The following is a 16,086-nucleotide window of genomic DNA, read 5'->3' as shown; positions in this document are numbered from 1 at the left end:
TCCTCAAGTTTCCTTAGTCTCCTCTTGGCTGTCACAGTTTCTCAGATTTTTCTTGCTTTTTATGACATTGATATTTTTGAGTTGTACGAATCAAGTGTTTTCCAAAATGTCCCCCAATTGGGCTTTGTCTGATGTTTTTCTCATGATTAGATTGGGGTAATAAGTTTTGGGGAGCAAAACTGTGGAAGTGAATTGACATTCTCATCACATGGTAACAAGAGTACATATTATCAATGTGACTTATCACTGCTCGCCTGAGGGAGGGTTTGTCAGGTTTCTCTGCTACAAAGTTACTTCTCTATCTTTTCCATACTACACTTTTTGGAAAGGAGTTTGCTATATGCAACTTAGATACAAGGAGTGGAGGGTTCTGCTCCCCCTCTTTGAGGGTGGAGTATCTACATAAATTGTTTGAAATTCTTCTGCCTGTGGGATTTGACTGCTTTTCCCTATTAATAATTTATTCAATCATTGATTTATGTCGGTATGTTATCATGGAAACATTTCACACTTGAGATAATAATTCAGCTCTGAAATTCTACTTTATTTTGTTACTCCCATTGTCCTGCCTTGGCCATGGGAAACATTTTCAACTGGCTCCTGTGTTATTTTGACATACTCCATTCTTGTCTGTCTTTCTTCTATTTCTTTCTCTTTTTTCTCTTTCTTTCTTTTCTCTCCTTCTTTCTCTCTTCTGCTTTCCTTTCTTTCTTTCATTCATTCTTTTTTCTTCATCTATCTCTTTCCTTCCTTCCTTCTTAACTTCATTTCTTCTTTCCTTCCTCTCTTTCTTACCACTTCCTTACTTTCAGACACTATAATATGCTCTGGACTCATTCTATACATTTCCAGTCAATTCCTAAAATCAGTCAAGTCTCAAGAAAGCTCTGGTTCCTTACATTGAAGAGTATTATTAGAATCTAATATCTGGGCAGTAGATATATTTGTTGCTGGTGAGATGTCAAGCTTCTAGCCCTTATTAGCTAGCAGAGCAAGGAAATATATATGTGTATACTAACTCATGTGGATATACATATCTATAACTATTTCATTTAGAAACCTTGGTATCTGTATTAAGCTGTACATGACTTCATGCTGATGACTCTGACACTGATCCATTATCACACTGATCGTTCTGGTTTCCTCTCATTGCTATTCTGCAACCTCCCACCCTAACAGTGAAAAACTTGGCCCCCAGTAAATGGATATGTGCCATCCATTTACTTGTTTAATTCCAGTATGCATGTATAATGGATCCAGAATTATTAAACCATATCCAAATGAGAGCTAACATTGTAACTAGAATACAGGACTACATACGGTCATTTCTGTCTTACATACTCTACTCATTTCTAATGTTACTTAGCTCAATACATTTCACTCCACTGCCTTCATGGAAATGTTTCACACATTTTTAATTTGGTAGATAGTTTTGTCACTTTCTGCATTCCATTTTTGGTTCCTCTGACCTCTTAAATGATTTGTTTTAATATTTGCATTCATTAAGATTTACACTTTTGCCCATAAACCTCTATGGGTATTTGAAAAAGGCAGTGTCACATATCCACCATTAGCATTTCCTACAGAACGGTTTCACTAGAGTGAAAAATAAAACCCTTGTGCTTTACCTATTTAACCCTTTTATTTTACCATTGAACCACTGACAACCACTGATCTGTTTACTATCTCTATAGTTTTGCCTTTTACATTATGTCATATAAAAAGAATATTGTTGGCTTTGCAAGCTAGTTTCTTTCTCTTAGAAGCATGCCTTGAAGATTCATCAGTGTCTTTGTATGGCTGGATAGGTCAATTTCTTTTATTGCTGAATAGTGTTCCATTGTATGGATGTATCACAGTTTTTTTACCCATTCATCTATAGAAGTATATTTGGTTGCTTCCAGTGTTTATCAATTATGAACATAGCTGTAATAAACAAAATTTTATTTTGAGTAAATCAAATCTTTTGGGTAGATACCAAGAATGTGGCTGTTGAGGTGGTCATGAATACCTACAGATTTGCTGATAGACATGGGCTGATTTGTTTGGAGTAGGGCTTGAAAAAACTCATAATCAGAGGTATTTTCAAGCCAAACATGATCTCAGTGATTTGTCTCTAAAAGCCCAAAGTTGTAGACGGAGTGAGATCACAGTGCTGGTTGGTATAACCAACAGAGTATATGAACAGCTACAGATTTAATAGAGTGCTCATGCTCAGTATCTTCCACCATTAAATAGATGCAAATTAAAACCACAATGTGGTTCCACTACATACCCTCTAGAATGACTCTAATCAAAAGGACTGATGAAATTTATGTGAAGTGTTAGGATGTGAAGAAACTGGAACACTCATATTGAATGTTGCAAAATTCTCTCTCTAGGCCCGCTATCTGAGGGTCTGAATGAAATCGAGTATATTTCTGACAGACAAGTGGTGTAGGTCCATGTCCAAGAATTGAACCCAGGTCACTGAAGCAGAGCATGATGAACTTACCCACTAGGCCACCAGGGCAGGCCCAGGTTCAAATATTTTTAGTAGATTAATTTCAAAGATGGATTATTCTGCTTATTCTTTGGAAATGCCCAGCATGGTTACATTCATTTTATAAATGATACTCCGTTCATATACTATCACATAGATTTACTCAATTCTGATTTAAGTCTGAGATATAATATAGTTGCCTCTATGTGTTCAAAGTTGTACAGTTTATTTTGGTGTACAATCACTGATAAAAAATCTATCAGAAAACAGAACAAGATATTTTGCAAATCAATTAATTTTTTTTCATCTAATGATATAAAGAATTTGCATGAACATGGTCCAGTGAATGCTTAATATTATCACAATAGAATAAATTTTTCACACACTAAAGAAGAGTCATACTTAGAATAATGAGAAAGGAAGAATTTTAGAGAATCCACAAAGTTTATCAATCAAATTGTACCCAGGATGAAAGCATATCCAATGATGGTACTCTCAGTCTTTCATAAAACAGTTGTATAAATTGCATCAATTGAAATAGAAAAAAATTCAATATAAATTTTGCAGATATAAAATCTGATGTTTCTGGAAAGTAGGTATCAGAGCAGGACAATGCTATTACACCAACAATGTTGCAGAAAAAATGATTAATTACATTGGAAGAGCAGTAAGACATAGAGAATACAGCAGATGAAGCCACCACAGCTGTGGAAAAGCTATAAAGGTACGTGAGGGATACCAGGAGAAAGCAGACCCGCTGAGATACAACTACCATGTAGAGCAGGGGATTGCAGATGGCCACATAGCAGTCATAGGCCATCACAGCTAACATGAAGACTTCAGCTACAATGAAAACCAAGAACACCCCCAGTTGGGTGGCACATTCATAGTAAAAGGTGGTTTTCTTCTTTACGAAAAAATTTATCAGCCTTTTAGAGGCAATAACAGTAGAATTGCCAAAATTTATCATAGCCAAATGTCGGAGGAAAAAATACATGGAGGTCTGAAGTCGAGAGTCAACACTGGTGAGAGTGATGATGATCAGGCTCCCCGCCACAGTCAGTCCATAGATGACCAGGAAAACAAAGAAGAGTGGAATCTGGAGTTCTGGACAGTCTGAGACACCTGTGAGGATAAACTCAGTGACCCGGGTGAAATTTCCAGGAGCCACGTAAGAGTTTGGAAATTCATCTGTTTGGGGAAGGAAAGAAGAAGTGGTTACATCATTTGGAGAATTCTTTTCTAGAACTGGCATTAGATAGCAAGGGCAATTCCTTGGGTAAGAAGTCCTGCAATTATGTATTAATCTGTTATTAAAGTTAAGGTTCGGGGCCGGCTCAGTGGCCGAGTGGTTAAGTTCACGTGCTCCGCTGCGGCGGCCCAGGGTTCGGATCCTGGGCATGGACATGGCGCTGCTTGTCAGGCCAAGTTGAGGTGGCGTCCCACATCTCACAACTAGAAGGATGTGCAACTACGATATACAACTGTGTACAGGGGGTTTTGGGGAGATAAAGCAGGGGAAAAAAAAGTTAAGGTTCTAGGTCTAACATAGAAACCTCACAACAGTTTGGGAGATAGAAAAAGTAAACGTGGTAAACTAAATAGATGATTCAGCATCATGTATGTTTTGAGGATTTACTTCCTCACAATTTCATTAAGTTATGGATATCTTACTGGCTTACATGACTTGCAATAGAAGCCATGATTCATTTCTTATGTCTCTTGCATTGAGTGTGAGAAAGACTTGAAGAATTGTATACCTCAAATAATTCAATGTTGTTTCTGATTTCTTAATTGAGATTTCTTGCTTTTTCTCAAGAATACATGATTTAGCCACAATCCTACTCCATTTTCTTTATTTGATCTTACTATAACTTCTATTCAATGTGCATTGAACTTGAAATTCTACCATCCATGTCTGTTAACTGCTTTTTTCAGACAAAAATACATGGAGATATGTCCTCAAGTGTATTTTTCAGTTTACTGATTCTCTTTTCAGCTTTAAAAAAATGACATCTGTGAAAATATTATCATTTTTGTAATTCCGTCACACTATGCTTTACTGGATTCGACTTCCTTTTCCTTCAATGTAACTCTTTTTCTTCTTGCCCCATAAGTTGATGAAATTCCTTATATTGTTTCCACTGTGTTTTTGCTTTAAGCAGTATTTTTATTTATATAATTTTAAAAATTTATGATATATATCTGGCCTTAATTTTTAGTTGACTTTTCCTTGATATTTTTTCACACTTTGATATTTTTTGTTATGTCATAATATTAAACACACTTATTTTTATAGTTTCTATGATAGTTACATTGCATATATTTGCCAAAGAATCAGCATGTAATTATAATATGTTCTAACATTTTTCTAGATATTTTCTTTTCTAAGATGGTCACCTGCTCCTAACCAAGCCTATTAAAGTCCATTTCCATTCACAACTGATAGTTCCAATGGGGAGACCTGGACCAAAAAAAGTCTTGTTATAGTCTCTTATCTGAAGATTTGTAGTTGAGTTGCAGAGTGTCAAAACTATGTCGTCATTTAACGTCCGATCTACCCATTCACAAAAATTTATGTATACATACACGCAAAATAATAATAAATTAAGGAGCAAGAGGAAACTTTTGGAGATGAAGGATATGGTTATGGCATAGATTGAGGTGATGGTTTCAAGGATGCCCACTTATCTCCAAACTCATCGAGTTCTGTACATTAAACGTGTTCAGCTTTTTGTATGTCACTCTTACCTCAAAAAAGCTCTTTTTTAAAAAAAATTGACCTAATTGTGAAAGTCCAGAGTTACTGACATGATCTCTCCTAAAACAAATGATAAAATAGAAAGAAAAATAGAAAATTATTCTGCAGTGAGAAAAAAAGAATGAAGCAACAATGCAAACAGATTCAGAAAAATAAGACAAAAATAGCTTTTAACATTGTTGAGTATATGACATCAGTTTGTTTCCAACACCAAACATCATCCTTTTGCTAAGTTCCATTGAATCATCCTCCTAATTATTTACCAAGTATTTGTTGATTTGCTACTTGTGCCACGCAATGTTCAAGTTTCGGATAAATTATTCATTCATCATGTCTTGGACGTTCTGTTTTAATCATAAGGAAGAGACAAGAAGCTGGTAACAAAACATATAAGCAGATTATTGTAAATTTTAGCAAGCATAATAAGAAAATTTAACATCAAGAAGCATCAGGATAACCTGGGAGAATTATTTCACATGGTATGTTAAGGGACGGCCTGTCTAAGAGGGTGATATGTGAGTCGGAACCTAAAAAATGGGATGGAACCAACTATTTAATAAATCATAGGAAGAACATTTCAAGATTCCAGACAGGAGTGTATTTCTTGAAAATGCTGCTCTACAGTAGAAAAGACGTTACATTATTTGTTTGTTTGCTTTTGAGAGGAAATTTAACTGAGCCCAGTGTCACTAGATAGTAATGAGGAAGTGGAGAATTACTAGAATCAGATAATGTGGGTCACAATAAATATTTGGATTTCATTTTAAGTAAATTGTAAGGCATTGATAAATTTTAAGGTAGGTGACCATGATCAGCTTTTAAGTTTTAAAAACATTACTCTTGCTATTATAATGATAATGAATTAAAGGGTAGAAATTATGAGTGAAAATTTAAAAACTGAGTCAAGTTGTTGTTATAGGATTCCCCATATAATATAATGTTGACTTGGGCCAAAGTGGAGAAGCTGGTGATAAGGGAAATAAGATACACTCAACGGTTGGAAGCAGAAACATGATATCTTCAACATAATTCATACTATGAATTATGTGAAAAACATATGAGGGAATGACAGATGAGGGGGTAGATCAAGAAAGACATTAGTGATTTTTTTGCAATTGAGTCAATGGCCATGACAGTTTCTGCATTTTTAGAGGATATGATTTAAGATGGAGTGATGGTTTTGAACATGATAAGCTTTCAGTGCTAATGACACATTTAAACAATCATTTAGGCCAGCTAATATTTATGTCTGGAGAGCCTAGATGTGGTTAGGCTTGCAAACTTAAGAAACCTCAATATAGATGATACACTATATTTTTTAAATCTATTTCAAAATCCTTTAAAAACTTGCAACAAAAATTCCTAATATGTTCCTCAATCAATCTGTATTCTTTTCCACTGAGGGACAACTGTCTGTTTTGAGATTGTAACTTCTTTTTATCCCCAAGCACTACACTAGAGGATGTTGCTTCTGTGCCCCCTCCCATGCCTCTGTCTTGTCTTGCCTTCTTTGTGTTTACAATTTGATTTGTTTTTGTGTGAGGAAAGTTGGCCCAGAGCTAACATTTTTTGCCAATCTTCCTCTTTTTGCTTGAGGAAGATTGTCCCTGAGCTAACATCTGTGCCAATCTTCCTCTATGTTTTGCATGTGGGATGCCACCACAGCATGGCTTGATGAGCTCTGTGTAGGTCCATGCCCAGGATCCAAACCCATGGATGTGGGGCCGCTGAAGCAGAGCATATGAACTTAACCACTCTACCACTGGTCTGGCCCCAAGTGTGTTTACAATTTTTAATATTTTGTCTGCAGACTTCAGTCTCTCCATCATCTTCGTTAGCAAACATATCAACTATCATCCAAAACTAATGCTTCTAAATTACACCAGCTCTTCTATTTCTGCTGAAATTTAATGTATTGCTGATTCTGTACTTTATTTTAAACTGCAATGATAAATTTTAACAAGCAAACATTGTAAACCACAAACACACATACAGCCTCTAATTTTCCCTTTCAAAGTTCCACATGTTATTATATGTCAGTTTCCATAAGTACTCTCTTATCCTAAGCATCTTCCTCTTCCACTTCCTCAGGTCAAGCTTTCATTAAGACTATCATTGACTGTTGTATCCTTCTTGGTCTCCATGCCATGATTCTCTCACATTAGCTGGTAGGCAAACGACAGTCACTAAGCTTTTGGAGTAATCAAGATATGTAATCAGAGCTATTTTTTTAGGATAATTGAAATATGCATTAGCCTCATTCCCAATGCATTCCACATTCAGGTCCATATCACCTTTCCAGTCATACAACCCTACCAGGCACACATTCAACATACATTTTCGCCTCTGTCCCTCTACATCCTTACTCATATTAATTGCTCTGAGATTACTCCACTTACTTTGATAGGTGGCATGTTATCTAAAAAAAGTCTGCTCAACATTTATTTGTAGCAGTGACCCCACACTATCAGAAAGTGTAAATGAACATAGGGTCAAAGGAGGCTGACAAACTTGATTTTGGAGAATTAAAAAATGTCATTCCTGATTATACCTTAGATATTAACAATCTTCTTATGAATACTAATGAGTAAAGGAAGGGTAAAAAGATAGTGCGTTGTCTTCAAATTAGCACAAATGTTTTATGGCTAATGATTAATAATAATAGCATTAAAAAGTGCTTATTAATGGGGCCAGCCCCATGGCAAAGCAGTTAGAGTGCCAAATGCTCCACTTTGGCATCCCAGGTTCATGGGTTCAAATCCCAGGTGCAAACCTACTCCACTCATCAGCTGTGCTGTGGAGGCATCCCATATACAAAACAGAGGAAGACTGGCACAGATGTTAACTCAGGGCTAATCTTCCTCAAGCAAAAGAAGGGGAGGATTGGCAATAGAATTTAGCTCAGAGCGAATCTTCCTCACCAAAAGAACAAATAAAGCATATAGAAATAGTTTCTATGTACTTCTATGTACTTAGAATGCTTATTATAAAATGATGAGGCAGAATATGAAGAAAATAAACTTAGTTTTGCACATCTTATTTTGGGTCTGTGGAACTAAGAGCAGCCAGAAAATGAACATTTTCTTCTGGGTTTTATTTCCTCCTTGAGAATGTTATAGAGGCTCTGTTCCATCACGCTAGGAATCTATGGGTCTGCATTTCTTAAAATCTTCCTCCTGCTTGTGCAGTGACTTCCCTCAAATAGAAGTCCTTCTTTTTGAGATCTTCTCAACTAAAATGTTGACAGATTATTTTACTATAAGATATGTGGTTTATCTAAACATGTTTCATCATTATATTGATTACTTATTATGCTTCTATATATACACTTGCCTGAATGTTTTCAAGTTAATTGAAAATTTTCCTGAGAAAATTAATGATCTAGAATTATATACTCAAAAAAGGAGCATCGTTTGGAATTTGGGTAGTTGTATGTCCAGCTTTCTTTCACAGGATGCTCTATAACACATGCTATTTTCATTTTAGATAATATTGCTGAAGTAAAACTATGATATCAACAATCTCAGTGAGCAATAATCCTATATTTCAGTAGTGATATAATTTATTTAAGTATACAAAACACAAGGATAGCAGTTCTAATTTGGAAACATAAAATCTGTGTCATTTTTGGCACCCTGTGTTGTCCAAAACAGTTATAAATCTTGGAAAAAAGCCTTAGTTTAAACACTGTATTATTTGTTTATATACAATACCCAGTGCCTTCCAAAATGAAAGAGAAGTGACTCATTTTAAGGTACAGTTTTCAATCATTTAAACGTCATAATACAAAAATAAGATAAATATTTTCTGCCCACCTGTTTCAAGATAATCTGTTTCAAGTTCTTAGGGAGAACGTCTATATTGCGGTGGCAAGGAGGGTTGCCATTGATGGTATTTATGCAAAGTGTTAGTGAGGATGTGAAGAAACTGGAACACTCATATTGAGTGTGTTAACATTCTCTCTCTAGACCCTCTATCTACCTGAGGGTCCAAATGAAATCAAGAATATTTTCTAGGACATTCTTCATGTACCAGGTACATGCCTAGCTTAGGGGTTCAAACTTCTTTTTCAATTCTGAGGAAGATTCACCCTGAGCTAACATCTGTTGCCAATCTTCCTCTATTTTCTATGTGAGCTGCCACCACAGCACAGCCACTGACAAGTGGTGTAGGTCCATGTCCAGGAATCAAACCTACACCACTGAAGCAGAGCATACTGAACTTAACCACTAGGCCACAAGGGCAGGCCCAGGTTCAAATATTTTTAGTAAAATAATTTCAAAGCTGGATTCTTCTTCTTCTTTGGAAATGCCCAGCATGGTAATGTTCACTATATAAACGATACACATTAATTTAATATCACATTGGTTAACTCAGTTCTGATTTGATAAGTCTTCGATATAATATGGTCACCTTTACATATTCAAAGTTGTACAATTTATTTTGCTGTACACTCACTAATCAAAATCTATCAGAAAACAGAACAAAAATTTTACAAATCAATTGAATCTTTCCTGTAATGATGTAAAGAACTTACACAAACATGGTCCAATGAATGCTTAATATTGCCACAATAGAGTAAATTTATTAGACACACTAAAAAAGACTCAGAATAACGAGAAAGGAAAACTTTTACAAAATCCATGAGGTTTATCAATCAAAATGTACAAAGAAGGAAAGCATATTCAATGACGATACTCTCAGTCTTTCATTAAAAAGTTGTATAAATTACATCAATGGATATAAAAACAAGTTCAGTTATATTTTAGCTGGCGTTCAGGATATAAGTCCATTGGTAGTATATATTTTTTCATTGAAATATGATATTTAAAAAAGTCAAGGAGTTTTATTTTAAATATATTTGTCAGTTTAATTTTGCTGACTTCACTTTAAGAAAGTTTTTAGCCATCTGCAACAACAGTTTTTCAAAGTTCATTGACTAAACATACCCAGGAACAAAAAAGAAGCCAAAGAATAAGAAAGATGGACTTACTTCTCTGATCCATATTCTGTTACTCGGTTTTAACTAATTTAATTTTTTTCAAGTTATATCTCTCCTGAATGTTAGAACTATTTCTTTCAATCTACCTACCTACATACTCTTTGGCAAAGTCAGTGAATAATGCTTTGTTTCTGTATTAACCTCATAACTCCTAGAGCTTCAGTTGATTTTTTAATTCACTGCTTTCTAAATCCTAGCTCCCTTTAATTCCCAGGATTATTTGCTTGTAAAGTAAGTAGGTCGGTCACCTAACCTTTACTTTCTCTGGCATAATGGCAGCCTATCTTAAACTTCTCTTCATTTACTTATAGAGTCCTAAAATCATATTGATTTAGAATAGCATGAATTTTTCAGAAATCTCTTCAAGGCAGCCTTCACCTCCTTATTTCGAAGGCTGTAGATCATGGGATTCAGCATGGGGATCACCACTGTGTAGAATACGGAAGCCAACTTATCAGTATCCATTGAATGGTTAATTTGAGGCTGTACATACATGAATAGCATTGTTCCATAGAAAACCGTGACTGCCATCATGTGTGAAGCACATGTGGAAAAGGCTTTTTTTCTTCCCTCTGATGACCGTATCCTTAGAATGGACAAAACAATGTTGAAATAAGATGTTACAACTATAACAATGGAAAAAACCAAATTTGTAGCTGCAGATATAAAAACTACTGTTTCTGGAAAGTAAGTATCAGAGCAGGACAATGCTAACAGAGGGACAATATCACAGAAAAAATGATTGATTACGTTAGAAGAGCAATAAGACACAGTGAATACAGAAGATGAAGCCACCACAGCTGTGGAAAAGCTATAGAGGTACGTGAGGGATACCAGCAGAAAGCAGATCTGCCGAGATACCACTACCATGTAGAGCAGGGGATTACAGATGGCCACATAGCGGTCGTAGGCTATCACAGCTAACAGGAAAACCTCAGCTACAATGAAAACCAAGAACACCCCTAGTTGGGTGGCACATTCATAGTAAAAGGTGGTTTTCTTCTTTGCTAAAAAATTGATGAGCATTTTAGGGGCAATAACAGTAGAATTGCCAAAATTTATCATAGCCAAATGTCGGAGGAAATAATACATAGGGGTCTGAAGTCGAGAGTCAACACTGGTGAGAGTGATGATGCTCAGATTTCCTGCCACTGTCAGTCCATAGATGACCAGGAAAACAAAGAAGAGTGGAATCTGGAGTTCTGGACGGTCTGAGACACCCGTGAGGATAAACTCAGTGACCCGGGTGAAATTTCCAGGAGCCATGTAAGAGTTGGGAAATTCATCTGTCTGGAGAAGGAAAGGAGAAGTGGTTACTAACTCTTAGGAATTCTTTCCTAGAACCGGCATTAGACGGCAAGGGCAATTCCTTGGGTGAGAATTCTTGCAATCATTTACTAATCTGTTATTAAACTTAATGTTCTAGGTCTAATATATAAACCTTGCAACCATTTGGGAGGTAGAAAAAGTAAATGTGGTAAATTAACTAGATTATTTAGCATCATGCATATTTTGAGGATTTACTTTCTCACAATTTTGTTAAAGTATAAATGTCATACTGGCTTGCAAACAATAGAAGGCATGATTCATTTCTTATGTCTGTTACATTGAGGTGAGAAAGACTTGAGAAATTGTATGCCTCAAATAATTCAACGTTGTTTTGTGATTTATTAATTGAGATTTCTTGATTTTTCTCAAGAATAGATGATTTAGCCACAATCCTGCTCCATTTTCTTTATTTGATCTTTCTATAACTTCTATTCGATGTACATTGAACTTGAAGTTCTACCATGCATGTCTGTTAACTGTTTTTTTCAGACACAAATACATAGAGATATGTCCTGAAATATATTTTTCAGTTTACTGATTCTCTTTTCAGCTTTAAAAAAAATCTGTGAAAATATTATAATTTTTGAAATTCCATCACATCGCACTTTGCTGGATTCAACTTCCTTTCCTTCCTTCTCATAACTCTTTTCCTTCTTGCCCCACAAATCGATGCAGTTCCTCATATTGTTTCCACTATGTTTTTGTGTTAATCAGTATTTTTATTTATAGAATTTTAAAACATTATTTAAAAAATTTATGGAATATACTTGGCCTTAATTTTTAGTTGACCTTTCTTGATATTTTGTCACATTTTGATATTTTTCGTTATTGTCATAATATTAAACATCCTTATTTTATAGTTTTTCTATAATTACATTGCATATACTTGCCAAAGAATCAGCATGCTATTATAATATGATCAAATATTTTTCTAGAGATTTTTTTTCTCTGATGATCACCTGCTCCAAACTAGGCCTATTAGAGTCCCTTTCCAATCACAATTGATAGTTCCACTGGGGGCACCTGGCCTAAAGAAAGTCCTTTCATAGTCTCTTTTCTGAAGATTTGAGTTCAGTTGCAGAGTGTCAAGACTATATCATCATTTAACATAAGATCTACACTTTCACAAAAATTTAAGTATACATACACACAAAATAATAATGATAAATAAAGAGGCAAAAGGAAACTTTTGGAGATGGGGATATATTTATCTCATAGACTGTGGTGATGGTTTCAAGGAGGCACACATCTCCAAACCATCAAGTTATGTACATTAAATGTGTTGAGCTTTTTGTATGTCATTCTTACCTCAATAAAGCTTTTTTAAAAAAGATTATGTATCATGAATGCCTGAATTGTGAAAGCCAAGAGTTACTGACATTATCTCTCCTAAAAACAGGACAGAATAGAAAGAAAAATAGACAACTATTCTGCAGTGAGATAAAATAATGAAGCAACAGTGCAAGAAGATTCAGAGACGTAGACTAAAATAGCTAACATTGTTGAGTATATGATATCAGTTTGTTTCCAACACCAAACATCTTTCTTTCACTAAGTTTCTTTGAATCATCCTCCCATTTATTTACTTACCAAGTATTTGTTGATTTCCTACTTGTGCCAGGCAATGCTCAGGTTACAGATAATTATTCATTCCACACCTCATGGGCCTTCTATTTTAATCATAAGGAAGACCCAAGAAGCTGGTAACAAAACAGACAAGCAGATGATTGTAAATTGTAGTAACCACGATAAGAAAATTTAACAAAAAGATGCATCAGGATAACCTGGGAGAATAATTCACGTGACATGTTAAGGGCAGTCCTGTCTGAGAGGGTGACATGTGAGCTGAAACCTGAAAAACGGGATAGAGACAACTATTTAATTAATCATAGGAAGATAATGCACAGATTCCAGGCAGGCTGTATTTCTTGAAAATGCTGTTCCACAGTAGAAAAGAAGTTAGGTTTTTGGTTTTTTGTTTTTGAGGGGAAATTTAATGGAGTACAGCATCACTGGATTATAATGAGGAAGCAGAAAATTACTAGAATCAGATAATGTAGATCACAATAGATATTCGGATTTCATTTTAGGTAAATTTTAAGGCATTCACAAATTTTAAGGTGGGTGAACATGATCAGCTTTAAGTTTTAAAAAGATTAATCTTGCTGTTATGATGATAATTAATTATAGGATTAAAGGGGTTGAAATTATGAATGAAAATTTAAAAAATGAGTCAAGCAGTTGTTATAGGAGTCCTCACGTAAGATAATGTTGACTTGGGCCAAAGTGGGGAAGCTGGTGATAAGGAGAACAAGATACACTCCACAGTTGGGAACAGAAAAAAGATGATGTCTTCAATATAATTCATATTATGAATTATACGAGAGAGTTATGAGGGAATGACAGATGGGGGTAGATCAAGAAAGACATTAATGATTTTTTTGCCATTGGGTCAATAGTCATGACATTTTTTGCATATTAGAGGGTATGGTTTAAAATGGAGTGATCAAAGTGATATTTCGAACATGTTAAGTTTTCAGTACTAATGAGATATTTTAATAATCATTTAGGCCAGCTAATATTTATGTCTGGAGCACATAGGATTGGTTAGGCTTGCAAACTTAAGAAACATCAACCCAGATGATATACTATATATTTTTAATCTATTCCAACATCCATTTTAAAATTTGCAACAAAAATTCCTAATACGTTCCTCAATCAAACTGCATTCTTTTCCACTGAGGGACAACCCTCTGTTTTGAGATTGTAGCTTTCCTTTTGTCCTCAAACACTACACTAGATGATATTGCTTGTGTGTCTCCTCTCATGCCTGTTTCTCATATTGCCTTCTCTGTGTTTACAATTTGTTTTTGTGTGAGGAAGATTGGCCCAGAGGTAACATCTGTTGCCAAACTTCCTCTGTTGCTGGAGGAAGATTGTCCCTGAGTTAACATCTGTGACAATCTTCCTCTGTTTTTTGTATGTGGGCTGCTGCCACAGCATGGCTTGATGAAAAGTGTGTAGGTCTGTACCCAGGATCCAAACCTGTAAACCCAGGGCCACCGAAGCAGAACATGTTAACTTAACTCCTACACAACTGGGCTGGCCCCAAGTGTGTCTATAATTTTTAATATTTTGTCTGCAGACTTCAGTCTCTCCATTGTCTCTGTTGGAAATATATCAACCATCACCCAAAAGAAATGCTTCTAAATTACATCAGCTCCTCTATTTCTCTTGAAGTCTAATGTATTGCTGGTAATATTCTTTATTTTAAATTGCAATGATAAATTTTAACAAGCAAACATTTTAAATCACAAACATATATCCATCTTCTAATTTTCTCTTTGAAAGCTCCATATGGTATTATATGTCAGTTTCCATAAGTACTTTCTCATCCTAAGCATCCTTGTCCTCGACTTCCTTCTTTCACTAATACTGTCATTAACTATTGTATCCTTCTTGGTCTCCATGCCATGATTCTCTCACATTAGATGGTAGGCAAATGACAGTCATTAAAGCTTTTGGAGTAATTAAGATATGTAATCAGAGCTATTTTTTATGATAATGGAAATAAGCTTTAGCCTCATTTCCTATGCATCCCACATTCAGGTCTATAGGACCTTTCCAGTCATACAACCCTATCAGGCACACATTCAACATACATTTTCGCCTCTGTCCCTCTACATCCTTACTCATATTAATTTCTCTGATATTACTCCACTTATTTGTGAGAGGTGACATGTTATCTAAAAGAAGTTTGCTCACCATGTGTAGCAGTGGCCCCATGCAATCAGAAATTGGAAATTAACATAGTGTAAAATGAGGTTAACAAACTTGATTTTGGAGTATTTAAAAATGCCATTCTTAATCATACTCTAGCTATTAAAAATTTTCTTCTGAATACTAATGAGTAAATGGAGGGTAAGAAGATAGTGAGTTGTCTTTACCTTAGCACAAATGTTTTATGGCTAGTGATTAATAATAATAGCATTGAAAAGTGCTTATGCGGGGAGCTGGCACCATGGCCAAGTGGTTAAACTTCCACACGCTCCACTTTGATGGCCTGGGTTCATGGGTTCAGATGCTAGGCACAGACCTATTCCACTCATCAGCTGTGCTGTGGAGGCATCCCATATACAAAGGAGAGGAAGACTAGCACAGATGTTAGCTCAGGGCTAATCTTCCTCAAGCCAAAAGAGGGGAAGGTTGGCAATGGATGTTATCTCGGAGCGAATCTTCCTCATCAGAAAAAAAAAAGAAAAAGCTTATGGGAGTAGTTTATACTTAGAATGTTTTTATTATAAAATGATAAGGCAGAATATAAAGAAAATAAATTTAGTCTTGCACACCTTATTTTAGGTTTGTGGAACTACGAGCGACGCAGGAAATAAACATTCTCTTCTGGGTTTTATTTCCTCTTTGCGAATGTTATAGAGGTTCTGCTCCATCAAACTAGGAATGTATGGGTCTGCATTTCTTAAAATCTTGCTCCTGTTTATGTACTAAATTCCC

The 16,086-nt window shown here is 35.4% G+C and overlaps 2 protein-coding genes across 2 annotated transcripts; both read right to left on the bottom strand.

Moving 5' to 3' along the window:
* Positions 1-2,930: 2,930 nt before the first annotated feature.
* Positions 2,931-3,737, bottom strand: LOC103562677 (olfactory receptor 8J1-like). Its single transcript, XM_008537799.2, has one exon. The coding sequence runs from the start codon at positions 3,735-3,737 to the stop codon at positions 2,931-2,933; it is 807 nt and encodes a 268-aa protein (XP_008536021.2).
* A 6,829-nt stretch (positions 3,738-10,566) lies between these two features.
* On the bottom strand, positions 10,567-11,511 carry LOC103562678 (olfactory receptor 8J3-like). Its single transcript, XM_070565991.1, has one exon. It carries the CDS (start codon positions 11,509-11,511, stop codon positions 10,567-10,569), a length of 945 nt encoding a protein of 314 aa, XP_070422092.1.
* Between the last annotated feature and the right edge of the window lie 4,575 nt (positions 11,512-16,086).

Source organism: Equus przewalskii, chromosome 11 (assembly GCF_037783145.1).
Source record: "Equus przewalskii isolate Varuska chromosome 11, EquPr2, whole genome shotgun sequence".
Classification (NCBI taxonomy): Eukaryota; Metazoa; Chordata; class Mammalia; order Perissodactyla; family Equidae; genus Equus; species Equus przewalskii.
This window is presented reverse-complemented; position numbering and strand designations above follow the sequence as displayed.

Coding starts and splice junctions, on each gene's coding strand:
- LOC103562677 (XM_008537799.2), bottom strand. CDS start 3,737: ATGCCAGTTCTAGAAAAGAATTCTCCAAATGATGTAACCACTTCTTCT.
- LOC103562678 (XM_070565991.1), bottom strand. CDS start 11,511: ATGGCTCCTGGAAATTTCACCCGGGTCACTGAGTTTATCCTCACGGGT.